The sequence below is a fragment of the Jaculus jaculus genome, chromosome 14 (genome assembly GCF_020740685.1).
Source record: "Jaculus jaculus isolate mJacJac1 chromosome 14, mJacJac1.mat.Y.cur, whole genome shotgun sequence".
In the NCBI taxonomy this organism is placed as follows: domain Eukaryota; kingdom Metazoa; phylum Chordata; class Mammalia; order Rodentia; family Dipodidae; genus Jaculus; species Jaculus jaculus.
The window spans coordinates 2993300-3012254 of NC_059115.1; the positions used below are offsets into that span (position 1 = coordinate 2993300).

Below are 18955 nucleotides of genomic sequence, written 5' to 3' on the forward strand. Positions count from 1 at the left end.
CAGCCTGGACCAGAGTGAGACCCTACCTTAAAAAAAAAAAAAAAAGAGAGAGAGAGAGAGAGAGAGTGCGCGCGAGAGAGGACAGAATGTCTAAACTAGAAGACCAGGTGGCAGATCTAATATAGTCCAACAAAGAGAAAGACAAACTAATACGAAGGCATAAATGGGAATTTCAAAAGATTTGGGACAGTACGAAGAGATCAGACATAAGAATTCAGGGCGCGGTAGAAGAAGAAATTCACTCCAAAGGTATAACAAGTTTTTTTTTTGTTTTTTGGTTTTTTTTGTTTTTTCGAGGAAGGGTCTCACTCTGGCCCAGACTGACCTGCAATTCACTATGGAGTCTCACAGTGGCCTTGAACTCATGGCAATCCTCCTACCTCTGCCTCCCAAGTACTGGGATTAAAGGCGTGTGCCACCACACCCAGCATAACAGGTACTTTCAACAAAGTCATAGAAGAAAACTTCCCCCACCTAGGGAAAGTGATGCCAATACAGATACAGGAAGCCTATAGAACATCAAACAGACAAAATCAGGAAAGAACCTCTCTCTGTCATATTATAATTAAACTACAAAACACACAAAGCAAAGAAAAAATATTTTTATATATTGAGCTGGGGAAATGGCTTAGCTGTTAAGGCATTTGCCTGTGAAGCCAAAGGACCCTGGTTTGATTCCCCAAGACCCACGTAAGCCAGATGCACAAGGAGACACATGCATCTGGAGTTTGTTTGCAGTGGCTGGAGGCCCTGGCATGCCCATTCTCTCTTTCTCTCTATCTGCCTCTTTCTATCTCTTTCTCAAATAAATAAATAATACATTTATAAGGAAATATATTGAAAGCAGTTAGAACAATCAAATCACATACAAAGACAAGCCCATCAGGTTCACAGCAGATTACTCAACACAAACTTTAAAAGCCAGAAGGGCTTGGAGTGATATATTCCAAGTTCTGAAAGACAACTTTCATCCAAGATTATCCTGAAAAGCTATCTGTTCAAAAGAGATCAAGAAAAAAGGACATTCCACAACAAAAGCAGGCTAAAGAAATATATGAAGACCAAACCAGCTCTACAGAAAATACTTGACAGGATCCTCCATGCTGAAGAGAAAGAAAAGCACACATATAAGGAACCTGGAAAAGACAAACAATACTCATACTAGTTAATACAAGAGAGCAAAGGTAAAACCAGAAGAACTACAAAACAAGAAAAATAGTAAAAATAAATACACACCTTTCTGTTAATATCAATGGCCTCAATGTTCCAACCAAAAGACATAGGTTTGCAGACTGGGTTAAAAAGCAGGATCCTTCAATTTGTTGCCTCCGAGAAACCCACCTTTCTACAAAGGATGGACACTATTTTACAGTAAAAGGTTGGAAAATGGTGTTTCAAGTAAATGGGACTAGAAAACAAGCAGGATTGCTATCCTAATATCTGACAGGGTAGACTTCAGACCAACATTAGTTAAGAAAGATAACAAAAGTCACTTTATATTGATTAAAGGAACACTCCAACAGGAGGACTTTACAGTCCTAAACATATATGCACTTAACATGGGGGCTCTCAAATTCATCAAACAAAGGCTATTAGAACTAAGGTCATAGATAATACCAAACACCGTGGTAGTGGGTGACTTCAACACCCCACTATCATCAATTGGCAGGTCATCCCAAGAAAAAATAAACAGAGAGATATATGAATTAAATGAGATCACAGAACAAATGAACCTTCCAGATATCTACAGGACATGCCACCCAAATGCTGCAGAATAAACATTCTTTTCAGCAGCACATGGAACATTCTCTAAAATAGACCGTATATTAGGACACAAACCAAATCTTCACAAATACAGTAAAAGTGAAATAATTCCTTGTACTCTATTTGATCACATGGGATTAAACTACAAATCAATAGCAAGAAAAGCTATACAGCATACACAAAATCATGGGAACTAAACAACACATTAATAAATGATGAATGGTTCAATGAAAAAATCAAAAATATTATAGAATCAAATGATAATAGAACTCAAAATACCAAAACCTTTGGAACACAATGAAGGCAGTCCTAAGAGAGAAAATGATAGATTTAAGTGCTTACATTAAGAAATTAGAAAGGTTACAAGTAAACAACTTAATGCTTTACCTTAAGGGCTTGGAAAAAGAAGAACAAGGGCTGGAGAGATGGTTTAGTGGTTAAGAGCTTGATGTGAAGTCTAAGGACCCCTGTTCGAGGGTCGACTCCCCAGGACCCACGTTAGCCAGATGCACAAGGGGCCGCACGCGTCTGGAGTTCTTTTGCAGTGGCTGGAGGCCCTGGCACACCCATCCTCTCTCTCTCTATCTGCCTCTTTCTCTCTATGCCTGTCGCTCTCAAATAAATAAATGAAAATTTAAAAATAAAAATAAAGAAGAACAAGGCAAACCAAAAATCAGTAGACATGAAGAAATAATGAAGATTAGGGCAGAAATTAATGAAATAGAACCCCCCCAAAAAATCCAAAGAATGAAACAAAGAGTTGGTTCTTTGAAAGGATAAACAAGATTGATAAACCCTTAGTAAATCTAACTGAAAGAAAGAGAGGAGAGACAAAAATTAACAAAATTAGAGAAGAAAAAGGCACCATTGCTGGGCGTGGTGGCACACACCTTTAATTCCAGCACTTGGGAGGCAGAGGTCGGAGGACCGCTGTGAGTTCAAGGCCACTCTGAGAATGCAGAGTGAATTCCAGGTCAGCCTGAACTAGAGTGAGACCCTATCTCGAAAAAGGAAAAAAAAAATCTCAACAAGATATTGGCAAACAAGCTGTGCATGGTGGTGTACAACTTTAATCCCAGCACTTAGGAGGCAGAGGTAGGAGGATCATGGTGAGTTCATGGCCACCATGAGACTACATAGTGAATTCCAGGTCAGCCTGGGCTAGAATGAAACCCTACCTTGAAAAACCAAATAAATAAATAGGGAAACAGAATACAAGAATATATCAGAAATATCATTCACCCTGACCAAGTAGGCTTTATCCCCAAGATGCAGAGATGGTTCAACATAAGCAAATCAATAAATATAACACAATATATAAATGGACTGAAGGACAAAAATCACTTGATCATCTCATTGGATACAGAAAAACATTTGACAAAATCCAACATCCCTTTGTGATAAAAGTCCTACATAAACTCGGAATAGGAGGAATATATCTCAACATAATAAAGACTATTTATGGCAAACCTACAGCCAACATAATACTAAATGGAGAAAAACTTGAAGCTTTTTCACTAAAATCAGGAACAAGACAAGAATGTCCACTGTCCCCACTTTTAGTTAATATAGTACTGGAAGTCTTAGCCATAGCAATAAGGCAAGAGACACACATAAAAGGGATACAAATTGGAAAGGAAGAGGTCAAGTTATCATTATTTGCAGATGACATGATTCTATACATAAAGGACCCTGAAGACTCTACCAGCAAACTGTTAGAGCTGATAAACACCTATAGACATGTAGCAGGATACAAAATAAACACACAGAAATCAGTAGCCTTCCTATATGGTAATAACAAACACACAGAGGATGAAATCAGAGAATCACTCCCATTCACAATTGCATCAAAAAATTGTTTAATTTTGTTGTCCTTAATGTTCTCAATCAAATAAATGGGTGAGCTGGTTTTGGCTGCTTTGGGGAAAAATAAAATAAGGCTGGTGGTATCACCATACCTGATTTTAACCTATACTACAGAGCCATAGCAACAAAAACAGCATGGTACTGGCACAAAAACAGACATGTAGATCAATGGAACAGAATAGAGGACCCAGATGTAAGTCCGGGTAGCTATAGTCACCTGATCTTCGACAAAAAATGCCAAAAATCGTCATTGGTAAAAAGGATAGCCTCTTCAGCAAATGGTGCTGGAAAACTGGATATGTATCTATAGAAGGATGAAAATAGATCCTTCTCTCTCCATGCACAAGAATTAAGTCCAAATGGATCAGAACTGAAACTGCTAGAGGAAAAAGGAAGGGAAACCCTTCAACATATTGTTATTTGCAAACAGTTTCTGTGTATAGTCCCACTTGCTGAGGACATAAAACCACAGAACAACCGCTGGGTCCTCATGAAATTACAAAGCTTTTTTTTTTTTTTTTTTTTTTAATAATTTTTTAACAGCAAAAGACACTGTAAATAGAGCAAAGAGGCAACCTACAGAATGGGAGAAAATCTTTTATCAGCTGTACAGCTGACAGAGGATTAATATCTAGGACATACAAAGAACTGAAAAATTAAATAATAAGAAATCAAACAACCCAATTAAAAATGGCCTATAGAATTACGAGTGTGGTGATGAATACCTTTAATCCCAGAACTCAGGAGGCAGACATAGGAGGATCACAGTGAGTTCAAGGCCACCCTAAGATTACATAGTGAATTCCAGGTCAGCCTGAGCTAGTGTGAGACCCTACCTCAAAAAATAAATAAATAAATAAATAAAAATAAAAGCTATGGAACTAAATAGAGAGTTCTCAAAAGAAGAAATACAGATGCCATGTAAATATCTAAAAAAAAAAAGTTCTACATCCCTAGTCATCAGGAAAATGCAGATTAAAACTACGTTGAGATTCCATACCATCATGAAAACAAATCACCATAAATGCTGGCAAGGATGCGGAAAAAGAGGAACTTTCTTCACTGTTGGTGGAAATGCAATCTGGTCGAGCCATTGTAGTAGTCAGTGTGGAGGTTCCTGAGACAGCTGAAGACAGATCTACCATATGACCAGCTATAGCACTCCTAGGCATATATCCTAAGGACTCATCTAATTACTTTAGAGATAATTGCTGAAAAATGTTCATTGCTGCTCTATTCACAATAGCTAGGAAATGGAACCAGCCTAGATGTCCCTCAACTGATGAGTGGATAATGAAGATATGGCACATTTATACAATGGAATTCTATTCAGTGGTAAAGAAATATGAAATTATGAAATTTGCAGGAAAATTGATGGATCTGGAAAGTATTATACTTAGTGAGGTAATGCAGGCCCAGAAAGCCAAACATTACATGTTCTCTCTCATATGTGGATCCTAGCTACAAATGATTGGACTTCTGTGTGAGTGGGAATAAAACTCAGTAGCAGAGGCAGTATGCTAGAAAGGAGATATAAAGAGAATGGAAAGGGAGGGAGGGAGGGAGGAAGGGACTTAATAGCATGGTATTGTATTTATGTAAGTAGAAGAACAGATTAATGGGGATGAAAAGGACAAAGTGAGGTCGGGGAAGAGACTGAGTAAAGGAAAGGTGGAGGGAGGGCTAATCAAAATCTAAGAGGATAAAAATAAGTCATATGAAAACCTACTTTTTTGGAAAATGGAACACTCAGAAGCCATAGATTGTTACTACAAAATTGTCAGTGCCAGGGATGGGATACCTTTCAGTGAGTTGTTGGCCAGGGAGGTCCCTGATATGTCCAAAACATTACAGGCTGTTGCTGAGGCCCTTGGTTTCCCACCAGGAAGAGATAGTAAGACCCTATTGCTGAAGACTCCACATACTTGGGCTGCAAGGCCACTGAGAAATCTTGCTGGAGCTGAGCTGAAAACCTCCTCTATGGAGACCAGCTGACAGAAAGCTGGAAAAAGTCATTCTGCATGCTGTTCAATGGGAGAAAGAGAAATCACCAGTGACGATACTCAACAGTGGACACTGCAAGCCTTAAATTTGGCCAGCCACACCAAATGAGCCAACATGTGCAATAGAGGCACGTCTGTTATGGAGGAAACCAACGGTCTCTAATTGGACTTGAGGTCCACTCCATGGGAGAGAATACATCCCTGCTACTGAAAACCTACAACAGGGGTAGTCATGAGCCTCAGAAGTGTAATGTCTGCTGGTGTCTGGTAAGCACTTCTCTTAATGTTCATACCTTTAGATTAATGCTACTCTCACTTTTGGTTAGAGAAGCTTCTTTTCAGATGGCAGTGACCTTGGGATGACTCAGAAGGCACCATGGTGCTGGGAAGAAGTGACAGGAGTGCTCAGCACTGCAATATCTCTATCACACCTTCCAAGGCTCAGGGTCTAATGCGGAAGAGGTGGCGGAAAGAATGTAAGAGCTAAAGGAAGGGTAGGACTCCTTACAAAGTGCTCCTCCAGACACAAAATGGCCTGGATATCCATGACCTCACAGTGCCTGACACTATCTACACAAGACCATCATAATAGGAGGAAAAGATCATGACATCAAAATAAAAGAGAGACTGATTGAGAGGGGGAGGGGATAGAATGGAGAATGGGGTTTCAAAGGGGAAAGTCGGGAGAAGGGAATTACAATGGGTTATTGTTTACAATTATGGAAATCATCAACAAAAACATAAAATAGGGCTGGAGGGATGGCTTAGAGGTTAAGGCGTTTGCCTGCAAAGCCAAAGGACCCAGGTTCGATTCCCAAGGACCCACGTTAGCCAGATGCACAAGGGGGTGCAAGTGTCTGCAGTTTGTCTGCAGTGGCTGGAGGTCCTGGCGCGCCCATTCTCTCTCTCTCTCTCTGTCTAATAAATAAATGAAAATAAAACATTTTAAAAAAACGTAAAATAAAATTTAAAATACATATACCTATACTTTAAAAATCTTTCATAACCCTGCCAGGCATGGTGGCTCACGCCTTTAATCCCAGCACTCGGGAGGCAGAGGTAGGAGGATCGCTGTGAGTCCGAGGCCACCTTGAGACTACAGACTGAATTCTAGCTACAGTGAACCCTACTTTGAAAAACAAAAAACAAAACAAAAAAAATCTGTCACAACCCTAACTTTACCCTTCTTTGTGTCTGTTCTTATCAATTCTTTGCTAATCGTAAAAGAAGAACTTGAAAGCCACTGGCTTTGGGATTTCTAAGCCCATCTAGAGTCCAGCTTTCTTGGGCTCAAGAGTTTTTTCTGTTTTTGTTTTTCGAGGTAGGGTCTCACTCTAGGCCAGGCTGACCTGGAATTCACTCTGTAGTCTCAGGGTGGCCTTGAACTCATGGTGATCCTCCTGAGTGCTGGGATTAAAGGCATGCGCCACCACGCCCGGCTTTCCTCCTACCTTTTACATTTATTTTTATTGTAAGGTTCTGGAGTTTGAACTCCAGGCCTTGCACATGCTAGTTAAGTGTCCCCCATGAAACCTCCTCTTTTAGTCTTTCGGGCTGATTTCTGAACCTACGCTCTTCCTGCCTCGGCCTCCCAAGTAGCTGGAATACAGGCGTGGCTCCCAGAACCTGCCTGACCACATTTAACTTTTTGGCTGTCTTAGCTGAGTTCCAGTTGCTGTGGGAAGAGCTCAGAGGGAGACAGCAGACAGTCATGTGCACACAGAGTGCCATGGAGTCTCAACTCGGCCTGCAGCAGAGAACCACATTCCATTTTGCAGGTGAAAAAGTTAATTTGGGGACTGGAGAGATGGCTTAGCAGTTATGGTGCTTACCTCCAAAGCCAAAGGATCCAGGTTCAATTCCCTACGATCCACTTAGACCAGATACACAAGATGGCCCATGTGTCTGGTGTCTGTCTGCAGTGGCTAGAGGCCTTAGCACACCCATCCTCTCCCCCTGCCCCCTTTCTCTCTCAAATAAATAAATGAAAATAAGATATTAAAAAATATTTTTAGGACTGGAGAGATGGCTTAGCACTTAAGACACTTGCCTGAAAGGACCCAGGTTCAATTCCTCAGGACCCACATAAGCCAGCTACACAAGATGGCACATGCATCTGGAGTTCATTCACAGCGGCTGAAGGCCCTGGTGCACCCTTTCTCTCTCTTTCCCTCTGACCCCCTTTCAAAAAAATTTTTAAAGGGGTTGGCGAGATGGCTTAGCAGTTAAGCGCTTGCCCATGAAGCCTAAGGACCCCAGTTTGAGGCTCAGTTCCCCAGGACCCACGTTAGCCAGATATACAAGGGGGCGCACGTGTCTGGAGTTCGTTTGCAGTGGCTAGAGGCCCTGGTGCGCCTATTCTCTCTCTCTCTCTCTCTCTCTCTCTCTCGATCTGCCTGCTTCTCTGTCTGTCGCTCTCAAATAAATAAATAAATTAAAACAAATTTTTAATTACTAAAAAAAAAGAGCTAAAAATTTTTTTAAAGTTGCTGGGTGTGGTGGTGCACGCCTTTAATCCCAGCATTCGAGAGGCAGAGGTAAGAGGATGAGTTTGAGGCCACCCTGACACTACATAGTGAATTTCAGGTCAGCATGGGCTACAATGAGACCCAGCTCAATTAACAGAAACAAAAAATCAATTTGGGGGCTGGTGAAATGGCTTAGCGGTAAGGTATTTGCCTGCGAAGCCTAATGACCCCAGTTTGATTCCCCAGGACCCACGTTAGCCAGATGCACAAGGGGGTGCATGCATCTGGAGTTTGTTTGCAGTGGCTAAAGCCCTTGGTGCACCCATTCTCTCTATATATCTGCTTCTCTCTCTCTCTCAAATAAATGAATAAATAAAATAAAATAAAATGCCAATTTGGGAAAGAAAACTCTACCCTATGCATCCCACCTCTTCCAGCTCTGAGGTCTGACGTCAACCAAAATCTGTCCCCCTGGTCAGTCCCCGTAAGCCCTCAGGCACATCCTCTTGTCCCCCTCTCCCAACTGCCCCCCACCCAGCACAAACACATAGACAGACAGACACGGAACTGGGTTTGGCTGCAGGGGTCTCTTGTTTAATCTCTTACATCACTGGTGTGGTGGGGGATGGCCAGGAAGGGAAAGGGGTCTCCCGCTCGTTCTGACTTCTGGACGCTGCAGTGGTCTCCACCGTCACCGTGATCATCCGCTCTGCCCAGGGATGCGCTGGACTGCCAGTCTCTGGATTCAGGGTGGGGTCCGGAGCTGCAGCTAGGGTGGGTCTCGGGAGGCAAGGGAGGCAGCCAGGGTCACCAGGGTGGCTGAATACATGCACAGGCCCAGCCCCACGGCAAGGACCCCCAGCACGAAGGCACGGCGGGAGGTGGCCCCTGCCCCCTGGATGTCCCCCTTGGCCCAAGCCTTGTTGGTTTGTAGAGACGGTGGACAGTGATGACCAACAGGTCCACTCATCCCCACTCTGCTTCCTCGGGCCCTGCCCTCATCCAGCATATGGTTTATTCATCTATCCAAGACTACAGATGGGCCACATTTGGCAACAGAGACGTTGGTTGACCGACAACATGTTCCTGGGGCCGGGCGTGGTGGCGCACGCCTTTAATCCCAGTACTCAGGAGGCAGAAATAAGAGGATCACCCTGAGTTCGAGGCCAGTTCTGAGACTACATAGTGAATTCCAGGTCAACCTGGGCTATAGTGAGACCCTACCTTGGAAAGAAAGAAAGAAACAAAGAAAGAAGGAAAGGAAGGAAGGAAGGAAGAAGAAGAAACATGTTACTAGGTTTTGAGAGATGGCTCAGCAATTCAAGACACATGCCTCCAAAACCTAATGGCCCAGGTTCAATTCCTCAGGACCCACGTAAAGCACAAAGTGACTCATACATCTGGAGTTTGCAGTGGCAAGAGGCTCTGGTGTGCCCATCCTCCTCCTCTCTCTCTCTTCTTCTTCTTTTTTTTTTTTTTTTTTTTTGGTTTTTCGAGGTAGGGTCTCACTCTAGCCCAGGCTGACCTGGAATTCACTATGGAGTCTCAGGGTGGCCTTGAACTCATGGTGATCTTTCTGCCTCCCAAGTGCTGGAATTAAAGGCATGTGCCACCATTCCAGGCTTCTATTTTTTTTTTTTTTTGTTTGTTTGTTTGTTTTTCAAGGTAGGGTCTCGCTCTGGTCCAGGCTGACCTGGAATTCACTATGTAGTCTCAGGGTGGACTTGAACTCACGGTGATCCTCCTACCTCTGCCTCTCGAGTGCTGGGATTAAAGGCGTGCACGACCAGGCCTGCCAGGCTTCTCATTTTGTTGTTGTTTTTTTGTTTCTTTCGAGGTAGGGTCTCACTCTAACCCAGGCTAACCTGGAATGCACTACGTAGTCTCAGGCTGACCTTGAATTTAGCTGATCCTCCTACCTCTCTGCCTTCTGGGTGCTGGGATCAAAGGCATACACGACCACGTCCGGGTTTTCTTGGTCCTTTTAAAAATATTTATTTATTTGAGAAAGAGAAAGCGGGAGAGAGAGAGAAAGAAAGAAGGGGCAGGCCAGTGCCTCCAGCCACAGCAAACGAAGCCCAGATGCATGCGCCCCCTTGTGCATCTGGCTTACGTGGGTCCTGGAGAACTGAACCGGGATCCTTTGGCTTTGCCGGCAAACTCCTTCACCGCTAAGCCATCTCTCCAGCTCTCTTGGTCCTTTTTAAACAGTATCTTTCTCTGTAGCCCAGGCTAGTCTTGAACCCAAGGTGGTCACCCTGCCTCAGCCTCCCAGATGCTGGCGTTCTAGGTGTATAACACCGTGCCTGGCTATCCCTCTGTGTAGTCTACCCCTCTCCGGCCAGCACGGTTGGTCATGGTTCATTTGGTTTGGTTTTTTCTCCCATGCCCAGGAACCCTCCCAGTCCCAAAACACAGACTAACCTTCTGGGCCAGACAGAAGGCTGCGATGCCCACAGGCCAGAAACAGCAAAGCATAGAGAAGACTGCCAAGCCGAGGTGGTCATGGGGCAGATGTGGGGACAGACGGTCGCCTGCATCCCAGTCTGAGTCACTGTCACTGGATGACGTGTCCTATGGACCGAGAGAACATGGGTGGTCATTTCCACCCATTCCGCCCTGCTCACCACTCCGTTCCCATCTCCCCCAAAGACAAATGCTCCCAGCCGCCCCCTCCCCCGCCGCAGAGACGCAAAATAATGATCACAGAGGTGGCCTCAAACATTGTTGTACCCTGGGTCCCACGGAGGGGAGGCTGTGGGTGCTATCTTGAGAAAAGACCCACAGCCACACTAGGGTTTTGAGTTCCCTCCCAGGGTGCAATTAGGGATCAGTTGTTTGTAATCAGGGGATGAGAGGCAGTGTGGAGGCAGGCTGCCTAAGAGAGAGGAAACTGCAAGAAAGGTGGAGAGTATTAAATGTCTCAGTGTCCTAGGGCTGGGGAGATGGCTCAGCAGTTAAAGGCGCTTGCTTGCCAAGCCTGTCAGCCTAGATTCAATTCCCCAGCCACAAATGGAAAACTAGACAGGCTTCCCCCTGCACACACAACACCCCCACCCCCGGCCATGGTAGAGCCTCACACTACCCCAGGTTGAGCTTGAACTCGTGGTCATTTTACCTCTACCTCCTGATTGCTGTGGTGTTACAGATGGGCTTTTGTTGGGGGCAGCAAGAGACCTTGGCATTCGTACAGACATGATGTTCTAAATTATTAAACAGACCTACCTGCCAAAACTATCAGTTCTTTTTTTTTTGTTGTTAATATTTTATTTTTATTTACTTATTTAGAGAGAGTCAGAGAGTGAATGTGTGTGCCAAGGCCTCCAGTCACTGCAAACAAACTCCAGACGCATGAACCACCTTGCGCATCATCTGGCTTACATGGGTCCTGGGGAACCGAACCTGGATCCTTAGGCTTTGCGGGCAACTGCCTTAACTGCTAAGCCATCTCTCCAGCCCCAAACTATGAGTTCTAAAGTCAGGTATGCCTGTAATCCCAGCACTCAGGAGCTAATGGCAGGGGGATCAGGAATTCAAAGTCGTCCTTTGCTATAAAAGCAAGTTCAGTTTGAGGCCACCCTGGGCTACATGAGACCCTGCTTTTTTTTTTAATTTTTTTTTTTTAGTTTAACAAGGTAGGGTCTCACTCTAGCCCAAACTAACCTGGAATTCACTACATAGTCTCAGGGTGGCCTCGAACTCATGGCAATCCTCCTACCTCTGCCACCTGAGTGCCGGGATTAAAGGTGTAGTGGCACCCGGCTGTGAGATCCTGTTTTAAAAACAAAGGGCTTGGGCTGGAGAGATGGCTTAGCAGTTAAGCACTTGCCTGTGAAGCCTAAGGACCCGGGTTTGAGGCTCGATTCCCCAGGTCCCATGTAATCCCCGTGTACAAGGTGGCACAGTCATCTAGAGTTTATTTGCAGTCACTGGCTCGTCCCAGTGCGCCCATTCTCCTTTTCTCAATCGGTCTCTTTCTCTCTCTCAAATAAGTAAATTAAAATGCTATCTTTTAATATTTTATTTTTATTTATTTAACAGAGAGAGAGAGAATGGGCACGCCAGGGCCTCCAGCCACTGCAAACAAACTCCAGACACATGTACCCCTTGTACATTTGGCTAACATGGGTCCTGGGGAATCAAACCTGGGTCCTTTGGCTTTGCAGGCAAATGCCTTAACTGCTAAGCCACCTCTCCATTTTTTTTTTCAATTTTTTTTTGGTTTTCCGAGGTAGGGTCTCTAGCCCAGGCTGACCTGGAATTCACTATGGAGTCTCAGAGTGGCCTCAAACTCACGGCAAACCTCCTACTTTCGCTTCCCGAGTGCTGGGATTAAAGGTGTGCGCCACCATGCCCAGCTCTTTTTTCAAATTTTTATTAACAACTTCCATTATTATAAAAAATACCCCATGGTAATACCCTCTCTCCCCCTACTTTCCCCTTTAAACTCTATTCTCTATATCCCCGCCCCATCTCAGTCTCTCTTATTTTGATGTCATGATCTTTTCCTCCTCTTATGACGGTCTTGTGTAGGTAGTGCCAGGCACTGTGAGGTCATGGATATCCAGGCCATTTTGTGTCTGGGGGGAGCATGTTGTAAGGAGCCATACCCTTCCTTTGGCTCTTACATTCTTTCCGCCACCACTCCTGCATTAGACCCTGACCCCTTTTTTCTTTTTTTTTCTTTTTTCTTTTTGGAGGTAGGGTCTCACTCTAGCCCAGGCTGACCTGGGAGTCACTCTGTAGTCTCAGGGCGGCCTCGAACTCATGGCGATCCTCCTTACCTCTGCCTACCGAGTGCTGGGATTAAAGGCGTGCACCGCCACCCCCAGCTAAAAATGTTTAGAAAAGAATGGTTCAAAAAGGCCTGATGTGTGTGTGTTGTAGACAGAGAAGACAGGCCGGGCAGAGGGGAACCAGGGCCAGGGAACTAAGATGAAAGTTCTGGAGAAGCAACTGACAGGAAAGACATGGGAGACAGGACAAGACAAACAGTCAGTGGGAGACCTGGAAGTGCACGCGCGCACGCACACACACACACACACACGCACGCACACATGTGCGTGGGGACCTGAGACCCCCAGTCCTGAGGCAGGAGCCTCCAGCTGCCAGGATGTCAGCCCCAAGCTCCTACCTCTAAGTCGTCGGGCTCCGGCTCCCCCAGGCCAGCGCTCACTGACGGGAGAGGTGGAGGGAGGAGGTGCCACCCCCGCAGTGACTCTGGGAAGGGAAAGCCAAGCTCAGGTTTGCCAGGCTTCTGGGCCGGGAGGTCATAGGCTGTGCCCTCCAGCAGAGGCTGTTGAAGTTCTCGAAGGCTAGGACTGTCCATGGCTGGGGAGAGACGGGCAGGGGCTTCCTGAAAGAGAGGGATACACAAATTCAAGTTTGTTCATTCTTTCTTTTTCAATTAAAAAAAAAAAGATATATATATATATATATATATATATATTAGGTCTAGAGGGATGGTTTAGTAGTGAAGGCATTTACCTACAAAGTGAAAGGACCCAGGTTCGATTCCCCAGGACCCACGTAAACCAGATGCACAAGGGGCGCATGAGTCTGGAGTTCGCTTGCAGAGGCTGGAGGCCCTGGCACGCCCATTCTCTCTTGCTCTCTCTCAATAAATATTATTTTTTACATTTTTTAAAGCAAACACTATTTTTGTGTATTTGACAGAGAACGAGGGAGGGAGGAAGAGAGAGAGAGAGAGAGAGAGAGAATGGGCGCGCCAGGGCCTCCAGCCTCTGCAAACAAACTCCAGATGCATGCTCCCCCTTGTATATCTGGCTTAACAGGGTCCTGGAGAATTGAACCACGATCCTTTGGCTTCACAGGCAAGCACCTTAACTGCTAAGCCATCTCTCCAGCTCGTGGGAACTTCTTTTGGTGGTTGATGACTCCTAGTTTCCTGCTCAAGAAAGAACCTCCTCCCCACTGCCTTTTATTAAAAGGCAGGGTGTCATGTAGCCTAAACTGGCCAAATGGTGGGATTATAGGCACATACTGTCATGCTCAATTTGTGTGATGCTGGGGTGGAATCCATGGCCTAGGGCATGCAAGGCAAGCACTCTACCAACTGAACGACATCTCCAGTGCTCTTCACTTGAAGAAAGACTGTTTTATTCTGCACAGGGGTCCTCGGGGCAGGACTCAATGGAGACCCTTCTTGCCTACTTCCCTTGGAAGCTGTCACATTTCTCTGTACCCATGCCCTACAGTCTGGTCCCATTGTGTCTGGAGGGCACACCTGGACTTTTTTAAATCGTTTTTATTTGTGAGAGGAGGTGGGCAGTGAGAGGGTGATGCAGAGGCTTTGCAGAATGAACTCAAGATGTGCGCGCCGTCTTGTGAGTGTGGCTTTATGTGGGCGTTGGTGACTCGAACCTGGGACATCAGGCTTTTTGCAAACAAGTACCTTTAACACCCCGGGGCCATCTCTCCAGCCCTTGTCAGACCCCTTTTACATGGCCCGTGAAAACTGAGGCCTGGAGAGTGAAAGAGGTGTGGACACCACTTATGATAGGCCATTCAAGGCCCTGGACATTGGGTTCTCAGACAGTTTACATACCTGTTGCCCGCTGTAAGCTATGCCTTACTTACATAACCCATAAGCCGTCTCTCTACACCCAGATAGGCTCACACCCCCCAGGTGCACATTCCCTGTTCACCCCCTCCCGCACCCCAGACCGCCACACACCTAAACACACACACACACACACACACATCTCTAATAAACATCACTCTAGTCCACATATCCCCCCCACTCCTACACACCCACACCCACGTTCTTAAGGCCATTCCCCCCACACCCTCTACACACCCACATTCTCAAGACCACCCCCCAACACACATCCTACACACCCACGTTCTCAAGGCCACCCCCTCACAAACACACACATCGCACACACCCACACCCACCATCTCAAGGCCTTGGCCTCCCTGCTCCATTCCAACAAGCTCATTTCACCTCCCACAGACTCCTGGAAATCCTGAGGCCCGCAATCTTCTTACCCACGACTGCCCGCTGGTGCGCTTCATTTGCACACACGTCCCCAACTCACCCCCCCCATACACACACACACACACACATGCGGGATCACACTCAAGCAGGTGGAAGATGGATCTCGCCCCACCCACGATCCTCAAGCTTCGTGGACCTCATCAAATCTTCCTCCACGCAGCCCAGGTCCTTGCCAAAGGTTCGCCTCCCTCCCTCCATCTCCATCTCCCTCTCTCCATCTGCAGAGCCACGACCTCCCTCCTCCCCTCCCTCGCGGCCAGGCACCAGGCCTCCTGGGGCTGCGGCCGGGGTTGGGGTTCGGGGGGGGGAGGTGGGAAGAGACCCACCTGAAGCCCGCAATCCTCTTCCCGGGGCCGCAGCGGCGAGGCTGCTGATGCTGCTGAGCGGTGCGCAGCGCTCGGGTCGGTGCGCCCCGGGCCCGCAGCGCGCGGGGGCCGGGAGGGGGCGGGGCGACGGCGCCCGGCTCCGCCCCCCGCCCCCCTCTGCTGCGCCCCGCGAGATGGGGACCTTGAAGGCTGATGTCAACCAACTCTGAGGTGTCAATGGGGATCCCAGAGACAGCAAGCTCTCTGCCCGCTGAGCCCGGGCTCCAGGGATTTCCACCCCCCCCCCCAACCTCCGACCCCGAACCTCTAGGCCAAACCCGTAGAAATCTGGTATTGTGGAACTGGAAGTTGCACCCAGGTCCCTAGCGTCTGAACAGCTCTGCAAAGGCACTGTGTGTATTGTCCCTGTGGGCACCGGAGGAGACGGGCACGGGGACATGGGGGCACTGGCCGAAGGACCAGCAGCAGCCAGCACCCTGGGCATTCATTGACCTAGGTAAATAATTGGTACCAATTATTTTGGTACCAAATTGACTGTGGCAGTCAGCTTCACACAGAAGGCATAAAGGCACCCGACCAAAGAGCATCTTGTGGGAGGAAAGGGTCTATTTTTTGCTTACAGTCTCAAGGGGAGAGCTCTATGATGGCAGGGGAAAACATGCCATGAGCAGAGAGGATGGACATCACCCCCTGGCCAACATCAGGTGGACCACAGCAACAGGAGAGTGTGTCAGACACCGGCAAGAGGAAGCTGGCTATAACACCCATAAGCCCGCCCCCACCTCCCCCCAAAACACACTTCCAACAAGATTCCAGTTCCCAAATTCTGGGGATTAAACATTAAGAACATAGAAGTTTGTGGGGGACACCTGAATCAAACTTACCACATATAGTACACAGCAACTTCTTTTAAAAATATTTTTATTCACCTTCCAAGGCTCAGGGTCCATTGCAGAAGAGGTGGTGGAAAGAATGTAAGAGCCAAAGGAAGGGTAGGACTCCTTACAATGTGCTCCCCCCAGACACAAAATGGCCTGGATGTCCATGACCTCACAGTGCCTGACACTACCTACACAAGACCATCATAAGAGGAGGAAAAGATGATGATATCAAAATGAAAGAGAGACTGATTGAGATGGGGAAGGGATATGATGGAGAGTGGAGTTTCAAAGGGGAAAGTGGGGGGAGGGAGAGCATTATCATGGGACATTGTTTATAATCATGGAAGCTATTAATAAAAATAATAAGATATATATTTTATTTATTTATTTGCAAGGAGAGAGATAGGGTGGGAGGGAGAAGAGAGAATAGGCAAGCCTGGATGTCCAGCCACTACAAACTCCAGACCCATATGCCACTTTGTGCATCTGGCTTTAAGTAGGTACTGGGGAATCGAACCCAGGCACCTAGCCTTGGCAGGAAAGTGCTTAACTGCTGAGCCATCTCTCTAAACCCACAGTAACATTTTTGTTGTTTTTTTGAGATGGCGTTTTGCTCCAGTACAGGCTGACCTGGAATTCACTATGTAGTCTCAGGGTGGCCTCAAACTCATGGCAATCCTCCTACCTCTGCCTCCCCAGTGCTGGGATTAAAGGCATATGCCACCACGCCTGGAACAACTTTTAAAAAAAGTTTATTTATTTGCAAGCAGAGAGACATAGAAGAAAAACAGAGGGAATGGGCATGCCAGGGCCTCCAGCTACTGTAACAAACTCCAGATGCAGTTACCACTTTGTGCATTTGGCTTTACGTGGGTACTGGGAATGAAACGCCAATCATCAGCCTTTGTAGGCAAGCACCTTAGCCTCACCTTAACTGTTAAGTCGTGTCTCCAGCCCAACTTGTTTATCTTGTTCTTTCAAGGTAGGGTCTCACTCTAGCTCAGGCTGGCCTCGAACTCGAGGCGAACCTCCTACCTCTGCCTCCCAAGTGCTGGGATTAAAGGTGTGCGCCACCGTGCCGGCTAACTACTACTTCTCCTCCTCCTCCTCCTTCTTTTTTTAAGCAAATAACATTATTTTCATTCCTTAACAAAGAACCAAAGAGAATATGTAAAACACAACAGCAGCAACTTTGGATAATCAAGGATTGAATCAGGTCTTAAAGCCCTGTCTCCAGTGTTGGGAATCTGTGAGGGACAGCTGGCCTCCTTACCCTGACTTAGAAATTGGTCTTTAGGGCTGGAGAGATGGCTTACCGGTTAAGCGCTTGCCTGTGAAGCCTAAGGACCCCGGTTCGAGGCTCGGTTCCCCAGGTCCCACGTTAGCCAGATGCATAAGGGGGTGCACGCGTCTGGAGTTCGTTTGCAGAGGCTGGAGGCCCTGGCGCGCCCATTCTCTCTCTGTCTTTCTCTGTGGCTCTCAAATAAATAAATAAAAATTTAAAAAATTTATAAAAAAAAGAAATTGGTCTTTTACATTTGCCTGAAAAGCCAAAGGACTCTAGTTCGATCCCCCAGGACCCACCTCAGCCAGATGCACAAGGAGGCACATGTGTCTGGAGTTCGTTTACAGTGGCTAGAGGCCCTGGCGCCCATTCTCTCTCTCCCTCTCTCTGCCTCTTTCTCTCTCCCTCCTTCCCTCTCTCAAATAAATAAATAAAAATTAAAAACCTTAAAAAAAACATTAAGACATTGGCCTTTTATGATGACCTCTGGGATAAATCAGAAGGCACCATGTTGCTGAGAAAAACTGACAGAGGAGTGCTCAGCAGTGAAATATCTATCACATCTTCCAAGGCTCAGGGTCCGTTGCAGAAGAGGTGGCAGAAAGAATATAAGAGCCAAAGGAAAAGTAGGATTCCTTACAACATGTTCTTCTAGACACAAAATGGCTTGGACATCCGTGATCTCACAGTGCCTGACAGTATCTACACAAGACCATCATAAGAGGAGGAAAAGATGATGACATCAAGGTAAAAGAGACTGGCCTGGCATGGTGGCGCACGCCTTTAATCCCAGCACTTGGGAGGCAGAGGTAGGAGGATCGCCGTGAGTTCGAGGCCACCCTGAGACGACAGAGTGAATTCCAGGTCAGCCTGAGCTAGAATGAGACCCTACCTCGAAAAAACAAGTAAAAAGAGAGAGAGAGACAGATTGAGAGAGGGAGGGGCTACGATGGAGAGAGGAGTTATGAAGGGGAGAGTAAGAAGGGAACGATTTTCATGGTTTATTGTCTATAATTATAGAAATTTCACATGAAAAATTAAGAATAGGGCTGGAAAGATGGCTTAGTGGTTAAGTCATTTGCCTGTGAAGCCAAAGGTCCCCGGTTTGATTCTCCAGGACCCACATAGGCCAGATGCACAAGGTGGCACATAAATCTGGAGTTCATTTGCAGTGGCCAAAGGCCCTGGAGCATCCATTCTCTCTCTGTGTATCTCTCTCTCTCTTTCTGAAATAAAGTTAATAAAAATAAAAAATAAATTAATTAAATAAATTTAATTAAAACATATAAATTGGCCTTTTGAGTTTTTAATTTTCTTTGAGACAGGGTCTCACTACATTGC

The 18955-nt window shown here is 46.2% G+C and overlaps 1 protein-coding gene across 2 annotated transcripts; it reads right to left on the reverse strand.

Annotated features, from left to right (window-relative positions):
- Window positions 1-8669: 8669 nt before the first annotated feature.
- Tmem91 (transmembrane protein 91) lies at window positions 8670-15538 on the reverse strand. Of its 2 annotated transcripts, XM_045134299.1 has the most exons (5): window positions 15449-15538; window positions 13236-13457; window positions 10526-10675; window positions 10021-10082; window positions 8670-8881 (listed from the first exon to the last, which is right to left on the reverse strand). In XM_045134299.1, the coding sequence occupies exons 2-5, from the start codon at window positions 13428-13430 to the stop codon at window positions 8704-8706; spliced, it is 585 nt and encodes a 194-aa protein (XP_044990234.1). In that variant the 5' UTR covers window positions 13431-13457; window positions 15449-15538; the 3' UTR covers window positions 8670-8703. The 2 variants fall into 2 exon arrangements, with proteins under 2 accessions (XP_044990234.1, XP_044990235.1); XM_045134300.1 differs by lacking the exon at window positions 10021-10082.
- Window positions 15539-18955: the final 3417 nt, after the last annotated feature.